A 22,967-nucleotide genomic window follows, 5' to 3' on the forward strand; every position below is an offset into this window, starting at 1 on the left:
ACAGATGTTTACGATCTCAGACTGAAAAAGCCCGCAAACAGTCACTCCGACCTACAGTCTCATACAGCTTATGATATCATTGTCACTGACACTCTGATGACACTCCATGATGAACTCTTCTTGCAGTGTCCACAAAGCACAAGCCATGCTACAGTTACAAGGCATGGACTACTCGCTGTTCGGCTACAACAGTCTCAAGGGATGCCCTCTGACCTCAGGACGTGATCGGGGCTTTACTCTCCCCATCTTTTCTGGTGAGTTTCACGTGACCCCAGACTTTCGCTATAGCGTGCCACGTGGCGTGGTTCTGTCCCACGATGTGTCATGTGACACGTCGTTTACGTCGAAGGTGGTGGAGACGCCGTACGACCTGACCACGCTGCTGACTGGCACCGCGCGACTCGGTGCTGATAAGTGGGGGCCTCCCTTCTCGGCCAGCAAACACTTTCACAAACTGTCCGCGCAACTCACACAACACGTCTTGGTCGTTTCCACAGCTGTCTGCAGTTTGTACGACCTGACACTTCTGCTCTCGGAACCGCCATCTTTTCATCCGTCGTTCTTGGACTGGATCGACCAAATCAACAAAACTGACAACGACGACAAGTACCTTCAGTTCCTTGACACCTACGGCACACACTTCGTGTCACGGGCCCGCTTGGGGGCTTCCAGAACGATCATCTACAAGATGGACGATAACGTTTACAGACTTCTAACAGAGGATCAAGTGACGTCAGCTGCCAGCTACTCTGCTCCTGCGCTTTTTGGATACCATGAGGACTTGACCTCTGATCAGCAAAAAGCAATAGCAGAGTTTCGAAATCACAAGACAACAACGTTTGCTGTCGGTGTTCCTCTACCTGATGGCGGTAACAGCGCGACGTGGTTCACAGCAGCGAAAGATAACCCCTCTGTCATCGACTATGACTTGACCTCTGTGGAGGTTCTCTTTTCAGACACCTTCATGGGTGCCGCAAGTCCTACAGGGGGTTATGGCATTGACCACGACAGGATCAAGAAGAACATCATGGCTGTCAAGACCAAATACTGTCGGACTTTAAAGAGGAAAGACCTGTTAGCTGACTGTAGAGATACCGGTAGGACACTGCTTTCTACAAAGTTGATTGGTAACACGAAATATGGAGCTGCCAAGTCCGCTGACCAGTGTCTTGAGGAATGTTATCAACTTGCAGGCTGCGTGGCTGTGAGTTTTTGTCCTTTGTGTACGAGGGACAACAGAGGCAGCAAGTGTCAAGTGTTTAGTGCTGGCGACATCCACAGGGCAGTCACCGACCGTCAGTGGCAGACGATCATGTTAGTTGACAAACTGGAGACATTTGTAAAGCTGCACAACACCACGGTTGTTGTCATTTCTAGTTCTCAGTCTGACGTCCCTCCTGTCACCTCCGTACAGGACTGCTACCCATCTTGTATTCAAGATACCAAGTGTGTGGCCTTCACCCTAACTGACACTTCAGGTTCATTAATTAAATGCACGCGCCACACAAACTCACATCTCTACTTGACACAGGGAACAGGTGTGAGCGTGTACTTCGTCTCCTTGATGGTCAAAAGAATTATCACAAGTGGACAGACGAGAGGCCTTGCTCCCTCCTCCATGCTGAACGACTGGTACAAGGCCGCCTGTGTCATCGACGACGAGTGTCGTCAGGAACACTCCATATGCTTTCTAAACAGGTGCCGCTGTCGACCTGGATTCTTCTTCTCAACTCGTGACTACACGTGCTCTGATAGTGAGTATTCAACGGTTCGGATAGGTAAGACAGATTTTACAAAAAAAATCTTTTTATAACGCTAACCTAATCTTTCAACAGTTCAATGATTTTAAGTTGAATAAAACCCACAAAATAGTTTCAGAGGCAACAACAAGAGATAATGGTTTTCGCAGGGTGTGTCTACCCAGTCCCATTTGAGATTTTTGATGTCCTGACACGTAACGGTTTTTCCTATTCGTTTGCACACGCAGCTGTTGGAGATGTTTTCAGGCCATCGTTTTTCCAGAATATGGAGTAGGCATCGTTTGGTAAAGGTCTGCTGCTTGTTGTTAATGGTGTTTGTCACTCTCTGGATTTTAGAACCATACAGTAGGACTGCATTTGCTTTAATGTTGAAGATCCGGGTCTTACTGTTTTAGAATAATGCTCTTAGTTAGGTTTCTGGATGTTGTTGCTGATGTCTGATGAGATAGCAGACTAATGTCCTATACAAAGTCCAGGTCCTCTAGCTGTTTGGTAAAGGTCCACTGGATACCGGCTTGTTGTCCTGGGTTGGTTTGCGAAAACTCCAGTTTTATGACCATCAGGAAGATTGTTGGTGATAATATTAAAGCATGTCTTTCACCCGTCTTCATTACGAATGGTTTAGTAAGTTTTCAATTGTGAATAACTATGTAGGACCAGTCTTTATACAATGTCTACACTGTCGAATGCCTACTAAAAGTCCACAAAAAATATATATATAATTGCCTTGGATAGAATGATCCGCCACCAATTGTTGCACCGAGAGAAGTATTGTTGTGACCAGGTTGAATATTTCCATTTTGTTGGTACTGCTATAGATGGGTGTGCTGATAATATTTCCTTGAAATGTGGGAAAGATACAGAATTTAGGTGGAAATCGATATCCTAAATCCTTATTATCAATTGGCGATACTTGGGTTTGTGTCTCATTTAAAGAAGAAAGAAGCTCAACTGTACCACTCAACATCTCTTTTCAAGCTTTATGCCAGCTGTTCTCAACCTTTTACTTGTGACGCCCCCCCCCCCCACCTGATGAACACCGGTACGTCCGCGACCCCCCTTAGCCAGCTAGGCCGGTGGAGGAAAGGGGACCAATAGCCAATAGCCGCGTCGAGGAAATCAGTACAATTCAACAACAGAAGAACAATGTTTGTATCTGCAAGAAGTATAACTGTTAATGAAATTTTACTAAAGCAAATTCTGCGGTGCTAATCAATATTATTTTATTGGACACTCACTTTGATTAATGAGAAGGTTGAGCCTGCTTGCTGTTGCATAGAGAAGCGAACCTGTGTGCGATGTTCGTACCCACTGCTATTCGCAGCTCAGCCTCTGCGTCCACACGATTTCTGTATTTCGTCTTCAGTGCTGCCAATGCTGAAAATCCTTGCTCACACATATACGAAGTTTAAAATGGCAGAAGAACTTTCATTGCTTTCTGAGAAAGCACCGTTGACGGTAATCCAGAATGTTGGCACTGGTGTTGTGTGGAAGACCATTTTCAGGGATTGGTCACTCGAAAGGTCGATGAGCTGCTCTTCTTCTTCCGTGTACAACCCGCTTGTGCTAGGATCAGCCAGAAATGGATTACGAATCCAATCGTATTTAGTCACATCAATTTCAGCAAAGTAATGTTCAAACCTTTCTTGCAGTTCGTTTAGATGGGCAATAATTACATTCTTCAACTGATTAAGATTCAAGTTGTCAGCCTTGCACTTACACAAGCACGGAAACATATCAAAATATTTTCCTGGCGAATCTTTTGCGTCCACAACGAAATTTGTAGGACGAAAGCATTCATCTTGTCAGTTGTTTGTAATATGGTGGTGTCTTTCTCTTGCAGAGAAGTATTCACAACGTTCAGCTTCTCAAATATGTCCGATAAATATGTCATTAGCAGCAGCCATCGGTCTTTCTTAAGCCCCCACCCCGTACTGCCCTCCCCTGACTTTAAAGGGAATTAAACACAATAAGAATCTGATTAGACTTGCCTAAATCGCGAATCGTTACAGGGGAGAGAGAGGGCAAAAGGCGAGAGGAAAAAGATTGGAGGTTTAATTGTTGAGAGGGGGATTGTGTTTTGAGTTTTGGAAGTGAGAAGTCACTGCATGCCGAGACAGTGTACTTGATAAGGGAGAAGAGATTTAGAGTTTGAGCCCCTTCACCACTCGGTTACACAATGTAAACTAATTCCACTAATACCGGTATAAGAAACTTTTAAATAAGAACCACTTTCGCTCCCCCCTTGTAGGCACGTCGCGCCCCCGGCCCACAGGTTGAGAACCGCTGGCATAGATGCTAAGTGTGTAATTCAGTAACTGACCGATGACAATGGTCTGTTGTAGCATGCAGACCACGTGACCTACAAGACACCTTTATGGAGTATTCTGAAAGCGGAATAAAAGGACATATTCTCGCCATTCAAGATGGAATAAAGCTGAAAACATGCAAGAACCTGTGTGTCATTACTGATCATTGCTTAACCTTTGACTTTCAAGGTGCGTATGATGACATTTGTTTATCAACATAGCGATGTGTGTACGAGAGACTTGTCCCTGGTGACTTGTTCTCCCTTTAAACGTCTTACCACGTCCTTTAACACTCTACGTCTTCTCATTTTCATCTCTGATTCTCGTTTATAAATATGGGTTATTTAAGTTTTCGATTTGGATTTGCACAAAGATTTGTTCCTACTTTAAATATAGCTTCATGTTTTAGACACAGGAGGGTGGTGTGTGCTTCATGATGTGACGTCACGTGAGGCTGTGTCAGGATGGTTTCCTCTGACCAGTACAGGGTGGACTCACTACCAGAGAACTTGCCTGAAGTCAGCCGCCTCCTACCCGAGTCCAGCCTGGTACAACTCGTCTTGTACCCAAGACACGGACTGTCCTGACCCATTCAGCCTCTGTTCGTCGGGCAGGTGTCTGTGTGCAGTGGGCGCCATTTCTTCTGAACAGGAAGTCACGTGTCGTGCTGCAGGTAGGTTGGAATATACTTTAGAACTCCATGGAGAGTGCTTTTGTCAGGAAAACAACTTCAAATCATGTCATATGTAGAAACATCGCGAAGAATTCGTCAGAGAAATTCTATCTCTTAAATAGTAAAAGTGTCGTAAGTTACAAGTAACGACTGTCATCTCCTGTACATCTTCTTTGTTGTGAGTGAAATGCTTTGTTGCCATGGGAACAGAGTCGTGCGGCAAATGGCAGAAGGCAGGAGCCAAGTCTGGTGCGCACTTCATTCGACTGAAAGACAAGAAGGAGACGAGTAGAGTGTGGTGTGACATGGACTCCAGTGGCGGAGGTTGGCTGGTACGTTGTCTGCAGTTATAAGTGTGTGACAAACATGACACAAACACCGACAGGTAACAGCTTGCACTCACCTGAGAGTCGGTAATGAAGCACATGGCGCTGGCATCGTAGTCGTTAGGATGAGGGCGAGTGTTTCCTTTCACCAAGTTCAACTGCTGAAGAGCGAGTAACGATCTGTTTACAAGATAAACATCAAACCATAAACCCTTTGTACAATACTTGGTCTGTCAGTGATTTTGCGAATGACCTTTGAACTTGTCTGTCACGGTCAGGTGTTCCAGAGACGTCGTGACGGGTCAGTGGACTTCTACAGGAACTGGACTCAGTATGAAGACGGCTTTGGTGACGTCACCGGGGAGTTCTGGCTGGGTAGGTTGTTGAGTCTGTCTTTCTTTCTATCCAACATTTAACATTTCGGTGTTTGAACTACAGTCAGTGGCTCTTCTTGTGTAACACGGTGACTGTGTTGTTGTGTCATTATGTAGGATGTTTAGTGTAACATGTAAAGTTTGTGTGATGTCACTCTATGGGACATGTGTTGGTCACTTTGCAATTAAATGTGTCTACGTCTAACCTCTACAAATATTGCTCTTTATATATATATAAGCCACTATGTTGTTGTCCATACGAGTATACATATATATCTGTGTCGGTTGATGTATGAATACAACACTGTATTATACTAACACAATCTCTCAACACAATATTTATTTTACTAGCTACTCGTGTCTACTCTGTAATGTGTCTAAGAATTGATGAACTGCGTGATGTCTCACATCTCTCGCTGTCTCTTGATGCAAAAAGTTAGTGTCATCAAATAAGTATTTGCTCCTAAACTACCCGGATAGAGTTTTTACTCGGTTATACTTCCATGGTTCCTAAACACACGTAAGGAAGAAAACGATAACATTAAATCACGTGACATAAAGTCCATGTCTTCTCTCAGGTTTATCAAGGCTTCACACCCTGACCAAAGGGAGACCCACCCGACTGCGTGTAGACCTCGGCGATGTGGATGGACATCGTCACTACGCTGAGTACTCGACATTCAGGGTGGACGGTCCTGAGACAAACTACACACTGACCGTGTCCGGCTACTCGGGTAACGCGGGTACGTGACCTTTGAACATTAACAGGGAGAAGAACACGGGTTCACTTACACTCTTAGAGGGTATCTGGCTGGTTGATGTATGAGTGAATTATATCCAATGGACTTTACACAAAAGCGAGCTGTATCTGTATCTATCTCTCTACTTTGCTACATCAGTCCATGTACTGAGTGAATGTGTACGAACATGGACCCAATCTTCCGATGAGATCAGGACAAAAGGTACAAATTTTTGACATGGATGATCATTAAATGAATACAAAAGCTATTTTTCTTAGTCACAAACTTTTTCTCATTGTTCTGTTTAAAATATAACACTGTTGGTGGGTATCTATGGCGTTCAAACAACACAAGGCTCGTTTGGTAATATTCGCCACTAATTGTACCTGGAGGTAGTAAAGCAGAGACCACTCCTGGTGACACCTACAAGGTTTTGTAGAAGCAGGTGACGGGTGGCACATGTTCTAAATTATGATAAACATCGCACAGTGTTAATTAACTTAATTGGGGAAGAGGGGGCTGGGTATGTGGTGTTTACTGGCCAAGCAAAGATGACCTGTCAAAGGAGACAGACACTTGCCTGCTGAGAAAAGTGATTCTGGTTCTAGATGAAAAATGTAGTATACACAGGTTGCAATATTTCAGGTGTGTGCAGGATGATGATATTGGGATTTCCCTGGGCTTCTTAATGCAAATGTCAGTCATTTTACTATTTTGTTTCATTGTATTAGTGAATTTCTGTATTTTGCTGCATTTTTTATTGCCAGTATTGCATTACTTCAATAGTCACTACATTTGCTCTTCTTTTATTTTGGTCAGCATCAGCATCCTGCTTTCTTTATTTAAACAACTTTAAATACAGCATAAGAATCAAATCCTATCAAACAACATTCAAACATTAACACATAGAGTAATTTAGTTTTAACAACTTTTCAGATGATAAACCCGATGGGAGTAGCGGGGACACCTTTTTTCACTGTTTTAATAACTTTGTTATTTATGTGAAAAGCATGCAACATAAGTAGAGCTGTACCATTTTGAACATTTTTTTAAAATTTATTTAATGGCTGTAAGCCCAGGGGCATTTTTAGCCATTTTGATAGGAATCTTTTGGGGTTTTTTTGGGTTTTTTTTTTAGTCTGTTTGTTTGTTTTTTGTATATGCAGCAGAGTTAAACACTTCAGAAAAAACGTAATTTTTGGTATCTAATGATTGTCGTGGGGACAAATAAAAGTATTCATTAAATACTGCAATAGGCCGATGCTAAGTGTTTGATATTGAGAGTTGTGAATATTAATGAGCCTGTGGTGTGGGTTTTCTCTGATAGCAGTACAGAGTAGTTTTTCTACTGGTATGACGCCCATCAGATTTCTAGATGTCACATTCACAATGTAATTACATAACAACACGAAAAGCAGTAATATTTTAAACTACATTTATTGACATTTGATGCCGCATACTTTCACCAAATGTAGTCTGGCAAACATGGATAATGACATTCATTTTACGGCCCATGGACCATCTGTGCTTGTGCTATGTGAACTGGCTGCAAGTGCACTTAATAATAATAATAATAATAATAATAATAATAATAATAATAATAATAATAATAAAAAAAACAATAATAATAATAGTAGCAAAATCAAAGTATGGTAAACCAAGGACAGTCGAAGTAGTAAACTTACAGCCATTTGTCACCGCCATCGTCAATCAAGTCTGTGTTTTGGAAGAGAGTCGCTGTCATGTTAGGGGAAGTATCAATCGCTCCAATTAGTGTCTAGGATGGCTTGATGACATGCCCGAGGGCCTTTGGGCAAGGAAGGACGGCGTACCTGAGGTGTCAATAAAGACAACGTAGAGAGTAACACGGGCTCACACACCTGTCCACCAGGTTGACTGGGAGTGGGGCTTAGTCACCTGTCCACCACACTACTACAGGCGAAGTGGAGCGTCAGTAGGGTGTTTGTTGTCTTGTTGATGTTGGCTACTAGATATGCTGGTGAGTGAGTGACCAATGGCGTCCCTCGTTGTGACTTACCAATGTGCAAAGTAGTATAGGGAAAGAGAGGACAAGAATCTCACTTCTCGGCACGACCTCAGAGTGGCCGGAGTGACAAGTCATCAGTCGAAGGGACTTCAGCATCTTTAAGGCGAACTTCACCTGAAACAGAAGGGCAAAAACTCGGAAAGAAGGATGCTTGGTTAGAGAATTTTGAGCAAGTGGGCGAGTCAGTGACCCGGGGTCAGTCTTAAAGTTTCTGCTGAAACCGAGTGAATCCTGCAACAGTCGCTGTTCCGTGTCGCCGTGATTTTGCAGAGACAGTTAAATGATTACCAAAGAAGGGAACTATACGGGGGAAAAAAAGACAGCTCATTACATGGCTATAAATTAACCATAATAGGAATTTAGATAACACATTCAACATGTTTTACAGCGGGATTCACAATTGACGAGACTGGTGTCGCTACACTGCTGTAGTGTGAAGTGCTTGGAGCTAAATCACTGCTGGACCAGCAAAATCTTTGCTTTTATAATAATGACGATAACGACGACGATGATGATGATTTTAAATAGAAAAAATCCAAATTCACAATGGAATGATGACAAAATCTTGATGTGCTTTTTGTGACCACAAGCCCGACTAGTGTATTTTGTGTGTTTGGTCAGGTGTTCATCTCTGTATTTTTTTCCTTCGTCAACTTTCAACCAAAGGTTAAGAAAAATGAATTTTCTTTAGTATTTTGTTGACATGATCATGTCATGAAACCAGCAAAAATAGATGTCACTACACATCAACAGTAAATATGCTTGATAAATTATAAATTCACAAAAAAAATGCAAAAATAATGTTTATGGACTAAAGACTCATGATAAGTAATTTGGAATATTTAAAGTAAATCTCGTGTGATATTACTAAATCCCATGGCTGCTATGATGTGTTGTAAATGTTGACTGTAGAGGTGTCGTGAGGTTCACTCTACTGTTGTTTAATGTTTGATTGACATGCGAGGTGTTTTGCTTTTTATCATGAGCTTCACTGAGATAACATGTTTGATATAAAGAAAATTGTATATATTAATTGCGATAATATGTGTGTAGTGTAGGACTTTGTGTTTGTCATTTATTTTGTGTGTTTACAGGTGACAGCATGGCGTATCACAAGAACGAGAGTTTTACAACGTTTGACAGAGACAATGACAAGAACCCTGGCAACTGTGCCGCTCTCCGTCACGGCGCCTGGTGGTACAACTACTGTGCCCACTGCAACCTTAACGGCCGATACAAGGCTGACGGGGCCTCGGGTCTTAACGGCATCTACTGGTTTTACGCCCACAGAGACTATAGGAGCTTCACCTTCAGCGAGATGAAAGTACAACCAGTGTAACACCGCCTTGTCTCCTGTACTCTCACTGCTTACACCCTCAGTCTACTGTACACCACACGTGACACTCGTCATGTCACCTCAGTGCAGATGACTGGCCTCACAATGTTTAACAATTTAAACACAGTGCCACATACTCTAATTATTTGTTGCTGTGTCATTCTTATATACAAGTGTTGTATTATTTCTTTGAAATTTAGTTTCACTTTGCGTAAACCAAGAAGTTTATAACCTAGACAAGTGTATTTATGTTTAACACATGAGTTGTGTGTAGCTGCTGACAAAGTGTAATCAACTGTAGAGATCACTAATAGTAATTATAGTAATAGTATATGTCAGTGTGGTGATTAACATACAATTTAACAGAAAACAATCAAGTAATAGTTTAAGAAAAACTCAAAATCAAAGAGACTGATTGTATCAAACACTGTTTTACATTATTTTTCTACCGACGACAACTATACATGACTACGAAATAAAGAGTGGACAGCCAGAAGCTAGTCTGAAAATTAATGTAGGTTGACTTTGGCTTCTTACCATCCACAAAGTGTTTGGAACAGACTAATGTTTACCACTTGTCTTCCATCGTAATTATTCGTTGCTCTGTCATTCTTAGATACCAGTGTTGTATTATTTGTTTTAAATTGAGTTTCACTGATTAATGACATCAGCTCTGATGCAACATAAACAAAGCACATGTATTAAAGAAGAATGATGAAAGAGAAATAGTGTTTGTTATACTCTATATCTATACTTTATTTGTCAGCAGAGTCATGTATGATGCAAGTCTTGTTTATTAACATTCCACACTGTCACTAACCAATACTAGGGGAAATATTTTTCAAAACCTGTAAAACCTACAGAACATTGTTACAAAGTTTAATAGTTTGTAAAACGTCTGGCTTCTTACCATCAACACAGTGTTTGGAACAGACTAATGTTTTGTTCCACTTCTCTTCCATTGTAAGACCTTTGTGTAGATGTCACGACCTGTCGTCGGACTTACGAAAAACGACACAAGATCACTTCAGGTTGGGACGTTTGGTTTAATAGTACACATAAAAACAGAACTTCAAGCTTAAATAAGCATACACAGGAGAACAGCAGTTTCGACAATTGTTAACTGAAATCCACTGGTAGCTATGACAACATGTCAATAATCAAGGCACTGGTGAAGAGACGTCTTAAAGAGCACCTTTCAAATCGCACGAAAGGTCCACGTGCACAAATATTTGGCAACACACAAATCAAGGAATAAAGGTGCACATGCACCACTACTTACTAATAATGTCCCGCTCTACCAGTTCGCTTCTCACAGTGTCTCTGTCTTCTTAAACAGTTCAAACATGGGCTCTTACCCTGATCATTCTTCAAAGGAGTATGAATGACTCACTGTCCTCCTCGCTCCCCGCACACAGCAGTAGAGATGCTGAAGACAGGCCTTCTCTAGCTGAATTGGATGATGGGGGGGGGGGGGTTCCTCTACTCGGGCCACCATTCTTACAGTTGAAGGCGTCGTCGTCGTCGTCGCACCGACTCCGGCTGTTCAACCTCTAGCCGTCTCGAGCGGGCCTCACTCCCCGCACACAGCAGTAGAGTTCGCTTCTCCGCAGACAATCGCAGAGCTTCTTGGAGACTGCAGCAAGACTCTCTGGTCCCACTCGTTTCTTGTCTCACGACACACCTTGCTCCCGCTAGCAACTTCCAAAAACAGCTTCTTCACTTTTACACACCGTCTGTGTTAATCCAAAGATCGCCCCCCTTAGGCCTTCAACTCTCGTCTATATATACTCCTGTCACACCCCACTCGGGGTGAGCACTTCCTGCCTCGCTCACGAGGTCCACAACTCACGTGGTGCCCAAAATATACGTGGTGTCCGGAGACCCACGATTTCCAACTATAACAGGACAATCACGCCCTCAACCTTCCATCCGTCCTCTCTTACACTGTTGACAATTACATGGCAGAGGGGCGACACACAGGGCGGGCTACTCCACCCTGCTCCCCTCCACCTCCTTCTACCATACTCAGGTGAAGAAACACTGGAGGCAGGGACTAGTCCGTGACAGTAGACGGCTGCCCTCCACACCAGACCACGTGGTTCTTTGGTGAGTTTTCTGCTCTCGTCTCCTTGGTTCAAAATAATGTTAAGCATCCTATGAACAGATACATTTGTAGGAACTTGTCATGTACTGCAGGGCCTGTCTCCGCATCCTTCTATACTGCAGACGACTATGATTACGATTCCTTTTCTGGCAACTTCTGTAACTACCACTTCAACATGGCGGCTGATGCAGCCAGCAAGAAGTGATGACGTCACTTGAAAACGCCCACTGTGGATTTTTATGAGATAATTAGGATTACAAGAGTCGTTCAAAAAGGTTTAATCCTCATCGAAAAAGAAGAGCCAAAGCAAAACATTGTTCATTGGGTAACACACTACCACATGAAAAAAACTATTAAAAAAAATAAGGGATTTCTGTTTTAATTTGTGTGTACGTGAGGCACATACAAAGGTAAAGGGTAGTATTATCTCTTAATAACCAGGTTCAAGTGCTCTGTCAATAAAACATAACACCAAGTTATCCGTTAACACTGTATACAAACAGACGCACTCATAGATAATAACGATAAATGAACTAAACAAGAATTTAACTTTGAGAACTAAACAAAGCGTAATATGACCAGAGAATAACAATAAATTTAAAAATGGAATAAAAAAGTAAAATATTCACGACCATGAGACACAACAGTAAGTAGAAAACTACAGGATGTCAAGTCTCCATCCCCAATAGTGTCCCCCTGTACACAGCACTAACGACACAGTGACAGGGAATTAAATAAATAAACTAATTAACTCGCGTGTGGTGAACCTACAAGCAGAGGAAAGGTGTCCTGCTGATGTCATTCTATCGAAATGATATTTTCCTTTACATTAGCCATCTTAATAAAACAGCAGCCTCGTTTTGCCTTCCCTTCGCTTCCGTATTTGCACCACATGCCCCTGTCTAGCTGGCCTAAAGGTAGACCCGACCCTGGGTACAACACCTGTTAACACATTGACTTTAAGCGTGAATTTCTTAAGAAATGACTTCACCCGGACATTTTAAACAAAAATGGCAAAACACCTGATGACACGCTGGTTGACTTAGTTTCCGTTGATAGGTGTCGCCCGGTTATCTACATGCTTCTTTTTCTCCTTCCATCTGTAGGTTTGCCTTGCAATTCGCCATTTTGTTTGACACTTGTTTTTTTATGATAGCGGAGCACGTGGACCTGACACAAATGTCATCAACTGGAGGGCGCATCCACGGTACACCGGTCACAAACTCCTGGCTTTGAGAACATCACACATCAACCCATGTCAATGCAAGACCCTACACAGATGGACATTCATTATCGCCGCCAGCACCGAGGTGTAACAAGAACTCACAGAGACCGACGCCACAGACGGCGACTTCGACATCGTCTAACTGCTTACCCAGATAGCATTTAAACATTTTGTAATGGTCGAGAACCCTTTGTAAATGTTCATAAAGTGTTTAAATGCTCTCAGGTTATGACGACAGTCTGCCTACACAGTCGGACAGATACTATGTATCGACGGCACACACCTGTCTGTCGTCTTCTTCATCACACAAATTCGCTTCTAATCACACCTAACATATATGAGTTCCACATTTATCGACTCTAAACAGTAGGAATAAATCCTTTAATAACAAATATAACTACGTTAAATGTCAAAAAAAAAGAACAAAAAACCTTGAACTTTTTTTCGTGACCTCAAAATGTAAGAAATTTGACGAAGTTGTTGTTTTGTGCAACACGCAGCAAGTTTTATCTGTAGGTAATAAGCTCAACATACCTGCGCCACACTGTACTCGCTAATAAGACCAGCATCTGATGTGTTGTAAAACTGACTGTAGGGTTGTATTCAGGGTGTATGGCGTATTTTATAAAGTTTACTCTCCAACTGTTACCTGTTTGGTTGCCTTTGTGGTTTTAACTTTATCATAATAAACAATGCAGAAAAAATACTTTTAACTTCAGAGGTACTATTTATTATTTCTTATAGTCACAGTAGTGTTTTATTTTATGGTTTTTTTTTTCTTATTAAGCATTGTGTGTGTGTGTTTACAGGGTTTAGCATGAATGATCACAACGGTCAGAGTTTTTCAACCTATGACCGAGACAACGACTTTTGGTATGGCAGCTGCGCCGAAAGTTATCACGGCGCCTGGTGGTACTCCTCGTGTATCAACTCCAACCTCAACACCAGATATAAGGCGAATGGGGCCGAGGGTCAGGACGGCATCAACTGCTATTAGAGACTGGGGGAGCTTCACCTTCAGCGAGATGAAAGTACAACCAGTGTAACACCGCCTTGTCTCCTGTACTCTCACTGCTTACACCCTCAGTCTACTGTACACCACACGGGACACTCGTGATGTCACCTCAGTGCAGATGACTGGTCTCGCAATGTTGACTTGCTGATTCTAATGATGAGGCTAAATATGTGAAATAAAATTGTTGTATTTCTTTTTCATGGACTTGGTTTTCCTTACACACATTTGAATAATTAATTAAATTATTAATGTAAAGTATTGATTCCAAGTAGGCCACAGATCTTTACATTTCTTATCTCTAATATCAACGTGTATGAGATATTTATGAAGGAAAACAAAACGATTTTGAGACATTTCGGCTACTTGATAGGAAATCAAAACATCTACATCACGTAGTTTAAATAGGTTAGCAAAAAATGTCATAAAAGAACTCAAAAGAAAAGGAAAAGAAAACAGCTATTGAATCAAATTACAAAATAAAGGAAACGGAGGAGAATCCCCCGCTGGTAAGAGAATATTATTGAACCTACACACACCTGTAGACACGCCCCACAAACAAATTAACGAGTGCACGCGCAGTCCTCTGCCACACAAAATCCTGGACACAACAAAGCCTACCCCCCTCCCAGGCCCCTGCCTGAGGTCACGCACTGCTGACACCACACGTGCGGCTCCGTGACAGTAGATACTGATACAGCTTCTAATACATGTTGTACAATGCATCAGTCGAGTCAACATGTATCAGGCTAGTTAATATAACATTGTGTGGCCTATTTCACCTGAATTGTAGCGGTACAAATAAACACAGGTGTGCAGTACCACTGTTGTCATTTCATCTACAGACTAAGGACTTGGTACGCTGTACTCACTGTACTGACACTGATCTTCCTGCCTTCTCAAAACCTATTTGCCAAAAACTAAAAAAAAAATGTCAAACAGATTTTAATAGAACAAAATACTGTATATACCACACACACACGATGCAGTGTATCTCATCTTTTCGTCAAGAACGATGTGAGATGTTCAAGGTTTAGCGACGCGGAAAACGCCGACACTTCGCCCCACGTGCACATCGCCCCTTCCCCATCTAAAACCGCCGACTCGCCCCCACTCGTCTATCTTCCTCTCCTCACCCTCCGCCTCTTCTTCCCGCTCGTTAGCTGGTCACCTCAAGTGGCTCTCAACTAATTGGCTTTTCTTGTAAGAAGAAGTGAGAAACTGCCATGTGAAGCGAACGTACAAAGTAACGGTGTCCTGCTTATTTCATTATTTCAAAATGATATTATACCTAACATTATATTTCTTTTAAAAAAAGATAAATAAAGAGCAGACACTTTTGCTCTCCACTCCGTGTCTGCCCCACCACTCCCCTTCCCATCCACGTTCGCAGCCCCAAACACCTCACTACCCCCCGCCCTCTATTTCACAGCTGGTCACAGCAAAAGTTCCGATGAATAATATGATTTCACTATAATACAAGTAGTGAGAAAACATCATGGTGCTAACCCGCGAGATAAAGGCACCCTGCTTATGTCATTCTATAAAAATGATATTTTTTGTAACATTACTCATCTTAAGAAAAGCAGGACGTTTTTTGGTCATACCCACCTGAAGGCGCCCTGTGCGACTGTCTAGTCCGCCTAAAGGTAGACACAACTCTGGGTACATCACCTGTACAGTTTACCGATGTCCTCACCTGTCATCTAGAATCGATCGTGACATCAGCTAAGTTCCATAGGGATCAAAGTTCATATGCTTGATTAACTCCTTCCGACTTAGGATAGAAGAGAGAAAAGTGAAGCTCTCATGTGGCCCCATCCATCCTTTGACCATTCCCTTCGCCATCTAAAACTACCGCCTCGCCCTCACTCCTCTACCTTCCTTCCTACTCACCCTCCGCCCTCTTCTTCCCCGCTCGTTAGCTGGTCACCTCAAGTGGCTCTCAACTAATTGGTTTTTACTGTAACAATAACTGAGAAACTGGCGAGTGAAGCGAACCTACAGACAGAGAAAAGGTGTCCTGGTTATGTATTTCTATAAAAATAATATTGTTCCTAACCTTAGTCATCTTAAAAAAAGTAGACAAATATGCAGCAGACATATCCGCGCCCCACTCCGTGTCTGCGCCACCAGCATCTTTCCCATCCTCCATCGCCGCCCCTCTGCCGTCCCCTTCGCCCTCTACTTCCCCGATTGTGAGCTGGTCACTGCAAATACACCTTTGAATAATGGGATTATTCTGTGATACACGTACTGAGAAAACATCATGGTGTTCACCTACAAGCAAATGAAAGTGGTCCTGCTGATGTAATTCTATAAAATGATATTTTCTCTAACATTAATCATCTTACAAATAGCAGTTTTTGCGTCCCTCCCTTCATGACGACGTCCTATGCTCCTGTCTAGTCCACCTAAGGGTAGACCCACCCTGGGTACAACACTGTACAGTTTCTGACCAGTCGGTCCTTGACCTGTCATCTAGCGACGGTGCTGCCCCCCTGCTGGCGGCCCTGGGTCTGTGTAATGTGACAGTCGTTTGTCGTCTAAAGATGTCGCTGTGATGGAGGCATGTCGGCCAGAGATGTGTCGTTAGTGTCACGACTACTGGTGTGTAGACCAGCACACAGCACAGCATGTTGATAGAGAGAGAGAAGGGGGACTGCGGGTGTCAGTCTCTCCGACCTCACCTTCATCTACACTCGCTTTCGTCTCTGTGGATATGTACGCACGACGACCTTTGGCCTCTGGACCACTCTTTAGAGTGTAGGCAGTAGTATCAGAATCTATTGTGGTCACGTGATCACATTACAATTATCCACCTTACTCCTGCAGAAGACAACTGTCCCTGAGTGGTTTAAAGGCCAAGGGAAGCAGGTGTTAAAAGAAGGAGGTCACATGATTAATCTTTCTGTGAGAGAGCGAGTGATGCGACTGGGTGGATGTGTACAGTATGGATGTAGGGTGTAGCACGACTTGTCATTAAGAGTTTATTGTACTAACAATGGGGAGGTACTAACCACCCCAAATTAAAGTCTAGGGTGGTTTGTGTACAAGCTAGAGGGCCCTTGAGCAAGGAAATGAGGGTGTGTGACAGTGTACAGGTGTTGTAGGAGCACAGAAGTGTTACAAGTGTTACAGCCCTCATGGTTACAGCAGCCATGTGACCAGCCGCCTGAAGTATCATCTCTCTTTGTTGACTTTACTCAGTACTTTAGTGAGTATCAACTCACCTTTTACTGCTGATGTGAGTAGTGAGTATAGAGGTTAACTCTCACCCACGTGCCCGCTCATCAGAGCAAGTATTCACACTTCATGACAAAACTGGGAAGGCGGTAACAGTTATCCCCCTTTCCCCTTGGTATGACTAACCACTTATCCCACCAACTGTAGAATCATAACAAGGCGTAGGGACGTCATCCTCTGAAAACTAAAATAAAAAGCAAATACAAGGGAAGAGTAAAGTTTTCATTTCAATTATCAAAAGAAGGAGAAAGGCGCACATCAGCATCATGCCACTGCACACACGATGGAGAGAAGGAAAAGTGTTTTCCCTGTGTTCACCACACAACAGACGACAAGAGTAGAAAAGGCCGACACTACAGTCCGCGTCACGTGCCGAGGCTGCACAATGAGACTCCTGATAACAAGTGGGCGACATTGCTCTTGAACACACTGGGAATAGTGGGATGGAAGGAGGCAGACAGGAAGACACAAGGAACAGGGGAAACCTTCTCCCGCTACTAGGGTTACAGTGACCTTGTCTGTACAGTTCTACGGGAAGTTTTAATGATCTAATGTTTTCAATATGTCTTAGCTCAGGTTAATAAAATAAAATAATTTATTTAAAGTAATAAAACCGCTAAAAACGCATCCAAGATATCAGCATCATCAAAAGAAAATGGACATTAACAATCAAGAATCAGTTTAAAAAGCAAAACTTGTTTCAGACAATGTTAAAAAATATTGAGGCTGCCTGGCAACGGGACATTGAGTCAACATGTAAACAGACTAAAGGAGATGAAGATAGAGGGAGAGGGAGGGAGAGATGAAAAACACATTAGGAGGAGGGTGTGAGGGTGTCACTGCCATGCCAGCCACTCCACTTTCTCACTGACCTCAAGACTCCACACCATGCAGGGTCAAGGCCGGCCTCAGGAGGAAGCGGAAGTGAGGCTCTCGTGTGAGTGAGTTAATGAAGGGCCGCCGTGACCCGTGTTGAGTGTCTTGACCTCTTACACAACAGTGGCCCTTGTCTTGCTAGCCACTTACATCACTTGTCACTGGCATTGTGTTCAAGTACAGGCGAGTCTGTAGACCACACGCTTCACAGTAAACGTCCGTCTGTTGCTGCTGTTGTCGTCACAGCTGACATCTATCCTCTAGCACGTGATGCAATAACAACTTAAACACAACTACTCACCTTGAATACACTCTGGTCACACTTACAAACACAACTCAGTGTCATGTCCGTGTCTGGCTATTGAACTCACAGCTTTGTACTGAGATAATCAACACGTCCACTGTGTCTACAATCACTAATTATGGCCTGAGTGGCTCCCCATACACGAGGTCCTGTTTTCTGCTCTGTTTCTAAGCAATTAGCCGACATTCTGCAAGTGGTGGCAGCCCCCAGAGAGTATTTAAATGATGGAAACTCCTACTGAAACCTACTCTGATGCCCACGTGCCAGTGTGTTTGTTGTCCACAGGTTGTACTGAAGGATTTGTTACATTTACAGGTAAGTATGATACCAGTCAACAGACGGCCTCTTGGCAAACTTCAAATTATTTAGTGAGTGGACAGTGAGTTCACCGCATGGTTGTGTCAGTCTGTGTACTTGACTGAGACCACGTGTCTCTGATTGTTGTCGCTTTGTTTACAACTTTTGTTTGTTTGTTTCACAAGTCTTCGTTCGTTTTACAGGAGCAGCTGAGCCTCGCGATGGGCGCCGTGTCTGTAACGGTAATTATCCTCCACATTATCACATTATCTGTGTTCCTACACATTGTGCTGACTAATGTACAAATGTATTAGTATTATATATTAGTATATTCACTAGCATTATTTACAAAATTTAAATCTTGCTTTTACAATTAGAGTTGTCAGCGTTTGTAGTTTTTTACCTGAGACAAGTCGTTTAATTTATCAAGAGACCAAATTGCTTTCATGATATTATTTCATAATATTTCTTGGTTTGGTGTAGTAATTTCTAGAGATTAGTTATCAGTTTACTTGTTAAAGTTAGTTATTTGTGTATGTGTGTTTTTTTTTGTCATTTTGATATTTTTAGGTTCTGACTGTGACACTGGCCTTCAGTCTGTACTGGAGGACAAACTCGTTGCCACAGCTGTCACACAGGTATGTTGCTGGTCATAGTCTTGGACAATCAATGTTTACACGTGTGTTTGGTCTTATGATTGTCGGCACAATGGGCACAAACACATAGCTTTGTTTTTCTGTTATAACTAATTCTTAGTTAGGTCATTAACTTTCTTGTTAGTTTAATATTATTATAAAACATATTGAAACTACTTTTTAACATTATACTTAATTATATATATACTACTGTCTAAGGTGCAAAGCGTAGAAAACATTTGTCAGTATTCAAAGGATCAGTCAATTATTTTATTTTTTGGTTTGGTTCGGTTTTTTTTAACACACTTGGTTCTCGGTCTGTGTCCTCATCACTACAATCACTCACAGCCAGGAGGTGACTCACAAGTTGACTGAAGGCAAACAACGGTCGACACTCTTAAACAGAGTCTGTGAGTAGCAACAGTACTACACACATCACAACACTGCAACATGACACATTGTAAACTAAAACATGACACACACACAACACCAGTGACACACTAAACACATTTGCCCAGCACCCGTCATGTCAGTACACAGCATCCTTGTACCAGTGTCTTTGTGTGTTTATTATTCTACAGTATAGAACCAAATGTAGAAAAAAATAACACAATATTCTACCTACGTGTACAATAAAAATAATGAACTTTGACCTCTTTCTGCTGTGTAAAGCACAAGATTCTCAAGCTGACCAGAAGGTTCCAGAATGCTCTGGTCAACAAATCACTCAGGATGCCTTTGTGGCTGACTATCTGCTGCTCGGCTACAACAGCCTCAAGGGAAACCCTCTAAGGTCAGGTCGTGACCCCGGCTTCACCCTCCCCATCTTTTCTACTGAGTACAGCAGCGGTCACGTGACTCCAGACTGTCGCTCCACGTACCGTTAGTGTGATTGTGTCGTCAGATGTGTCATGTGTCACATCCTTCACCTCCAAGGTGGTGGCGACGCCGACGACCTGACCAAGCTGCTGACTGGCACCACGCACGTTGGTGATGTCGGGTGGGCCTCCATTCTCGGCAACTGACGACTTCAGGACCCTCTCCCACAAAACTGCGAGACAACATCTTGGTCGTCTCAACAGCCACGTGCAGTTCGTACCACGTGACACTTTCACCGCTAGAACCGCCGCCATTTAGCTCGGTGTTTCTCCACTGGATCCTCAAACTCACTGACACTGACGACGACGATGTGTACCTGGAGTTCCTCCACACTTCGGCACACACTTCGTGTCACGGGCCCGCTTCGGGCGTCGTTAACTCTCGTGCCACACCATGAAGGACAGCGACTACGCAGCAAACACAGAGTCACGTGACGGCGGCCGCCACCTACTTCGCTGCTGCGCGACTGGGACACTCCCTGACCTTGACCTCTCATCAGCAGCAAGCAGCGGACAGTTTGCAACCTGAAGTGGAGACAACGACGATCGCTGTTGGGGTTCCTCCACCTGCTGACAAACTCACGGTCTCACGTGGCTGACGTCAGTGAGGGAGAACCCTATGGCCATCAGCTATGACCTGACCTCTGTGGAGAGCCTCTTTTCCGATCCCTTGATGGGTGAAGACAGTCGACTACTGCGCTACGCCATTGATCACGTCAGGGTCAAGGCCAAGCTGGCGGCTATGAAGGACAAATATTGTCAGAAGCTGAAGAGAGAGGGCCTGGTGCGTGACTGTGAAGACGTTGCGGGGGTAAAGCTGCTTCAAACAAAGCTCATCGGGCGCTCGAGACTGAGACACGTGACCTCAGCTAACCAGTGTGTGGAGAAATGTTATCAACTTCCGGACTGCGTGGCTGTCACGTATTGTGCTGAGTGTGACAACAACGAGGCAGGACACAAGGACTGTCACATGTTTAGTGCTGACGACATCCACAGCGCCGTGACCGACCCTCAGCGGCAGACGACCATCTTGACCAACAAACTACAAACACTTCTGATGCTGCACAACACCTCGACTGTTGCTGAGTCTGTCAACACTACCGTGACCTCAGCGCGTGAGTGCATGACCTCGTGCAGTGAAGATGACTTGTGTCTGGCCTTCACCCTGAGTGACAGTCCCGAGCCCCACATGACATGTTCTCTCCAGTCCAAATCGCTTCTCCTCTCCTTGAAACAATCAACACAAGCTAATGTGTTTTTCATGGCGTGGCATCACACAAGTATCTCACCACCTACACAAACTACCACCTTGACCACATCCGCCACGACGAAGGACTGGTTCACAGACTGTTCCATCGACGACGATTGCTCCTACAAGAACGCCATTTGTTTTATGGGCAGGTGCCTCTGTCGTCCTGGTTTCTTCTTCTCATCACGTGACATCAAATGTCTGGCTAGTGAGTATCAAAATAGTGAATTATGCAGAAGACGACAAAATAATAAAAATATTTGCACCACTCGTCAATTGATAAAAAGAATGGCTGATAAAGGCTGAGAGAAATAAAACTGAATCATTTTCTAAAGATAAAGAAAAATAAGACAAGTTCAGAGAAGAAAGGTCACATAAAGTAGAAAGAAAGAAATGGAAGTAGATGTTTTCTTTATTTTTATTTCGCTTAATTCAGTGTTTTACACAGTTATTACCAGTAATTCGAAACAATAACATAGAGGGTAAATGTGTAATTCATTCACTTCTCGATGACATTGGTCTGTCGTAGCATGCAGACCACGTGACCTACAAGACACCTTTATGGAGTATTCTGAAAGCGGGATAAAAGGACATATTCTCGCCATTCAAGATGGAATAAACCTGCAGTCATGCAAGAAAATGTGTATTAGTGCTCAGATGTGCTTAACCTTTGACTTTAGAGGTGCGTATATGTCATTTGTTTATCAACATATCGATGTGTACGAGAGACTTGTCAATGGTGACTTGTTATCACTTTAAATGTCTTACCTCGTCCTTTAACACTCTACGTCTTCTCTTGTGTTAAAGTTACGTTCACCTCTGATTCTCGTTTGTAAATATTGCTCATTTAAGTTTTTAATTTGAATATGTATTAAGATTGTGTTACTATTATATATATAGCTTCATGTTTCAGACACAGGAGGGCGCTGTGTGCTTCATGATGTGACGTCACGTGAGGCTGTGTCAGGATGGTTTCCTCTGACCAGTACAGGGTGGACTCACTACCAGAGAACTTGCCTGAAGTCAGCCGCCTCCTACCCGGGTCCAGCCTGGTACAACTCGTCTTGTACCCAAGACACGGACTGTCCTGACCCATTCAGCCTCTGTTTGTCGGGCAGGTGTCTGTGTAAACTGGGCGCCATTTCTTCTGAACAGGAAGTCACGTGTCGTGCTGCAGGTAGGTTGGAAAACACTTCTAACTGCATGGAGAGTGCTTTTGTAAGGAAAAAAACTTAAAATCATGTCATATGCAGAAAGATCGCGAAGAATTCGTCAGAGAATTTCTATCTAAAAAATAGTAAAAGTGTCGTAAGTTACTCACAAGTAACGACTGTCATCTCCTGTACAAATTCTTTCTTGTGAGTGAAATGCTTTGTTGCCATGGAAACAGAGTCGTGCGGCGAATGGCAGAAAGCAGGAGCCAAGTCTGGTGCGCACTTCATTCGACTGAAAGACAAGAAGGAGACGAGTAGAGTGTGGTGTGACATGGACTCCAGTGGCGGAGGTTGGCTGGTACGTTGTCTGCAGTTATAAGTGTGTGACAAACATGACACAAACACCGACAGGTAACAGC

General features: G+C 43.2%; 1 protein-coding gene across 1 annotated transcript in view; it reads left to right on the forward strand.

The window, feature by feature from the left end:
* The window catches only part of LOC112568968, a 72,466-nt gene that overhangs the window by 987 nt on the left and 48,512 nt on the right, over positions 1 to 22,967 (forward strand). Inside the window, exons 3-6 of the mRNA XM_025246566.1 lie at positions 127 to 1,754; positions 21,924 to 22,076; positions 22,308 to 22,571; positions 22,785 to 22,906. Of these exons, the coding sequence (XP_025102351.1) occupies positions 127 to 1,754; positions 21,924 to 22,076; positions 22,308 to 22,571; positions 22,785 to 22,906 (2,167 nt within the window). The remainder of the gene's footprint in view (positions 1 to 126; positions 1,755 to 21,923; positions 22,077 to 22,307; positions 22,572 to 22,784; positions 22,907 to 22,967) is intronic.

This window comes from Pomacea canaliculata, linkage group LG7 (genome assembly GCF_003073045.1).
Source record: "Pomacea canaliculata isolate SZHN2017 linkage group LG7, ASM307304v1, whole genome shotgun sequence".
NCBI lineage: Eukaryota > Metazoa > Mollusca > Gastropoda > Architaenioglossa > Ampullariidae > Pomacea > Pomacea canaliculata.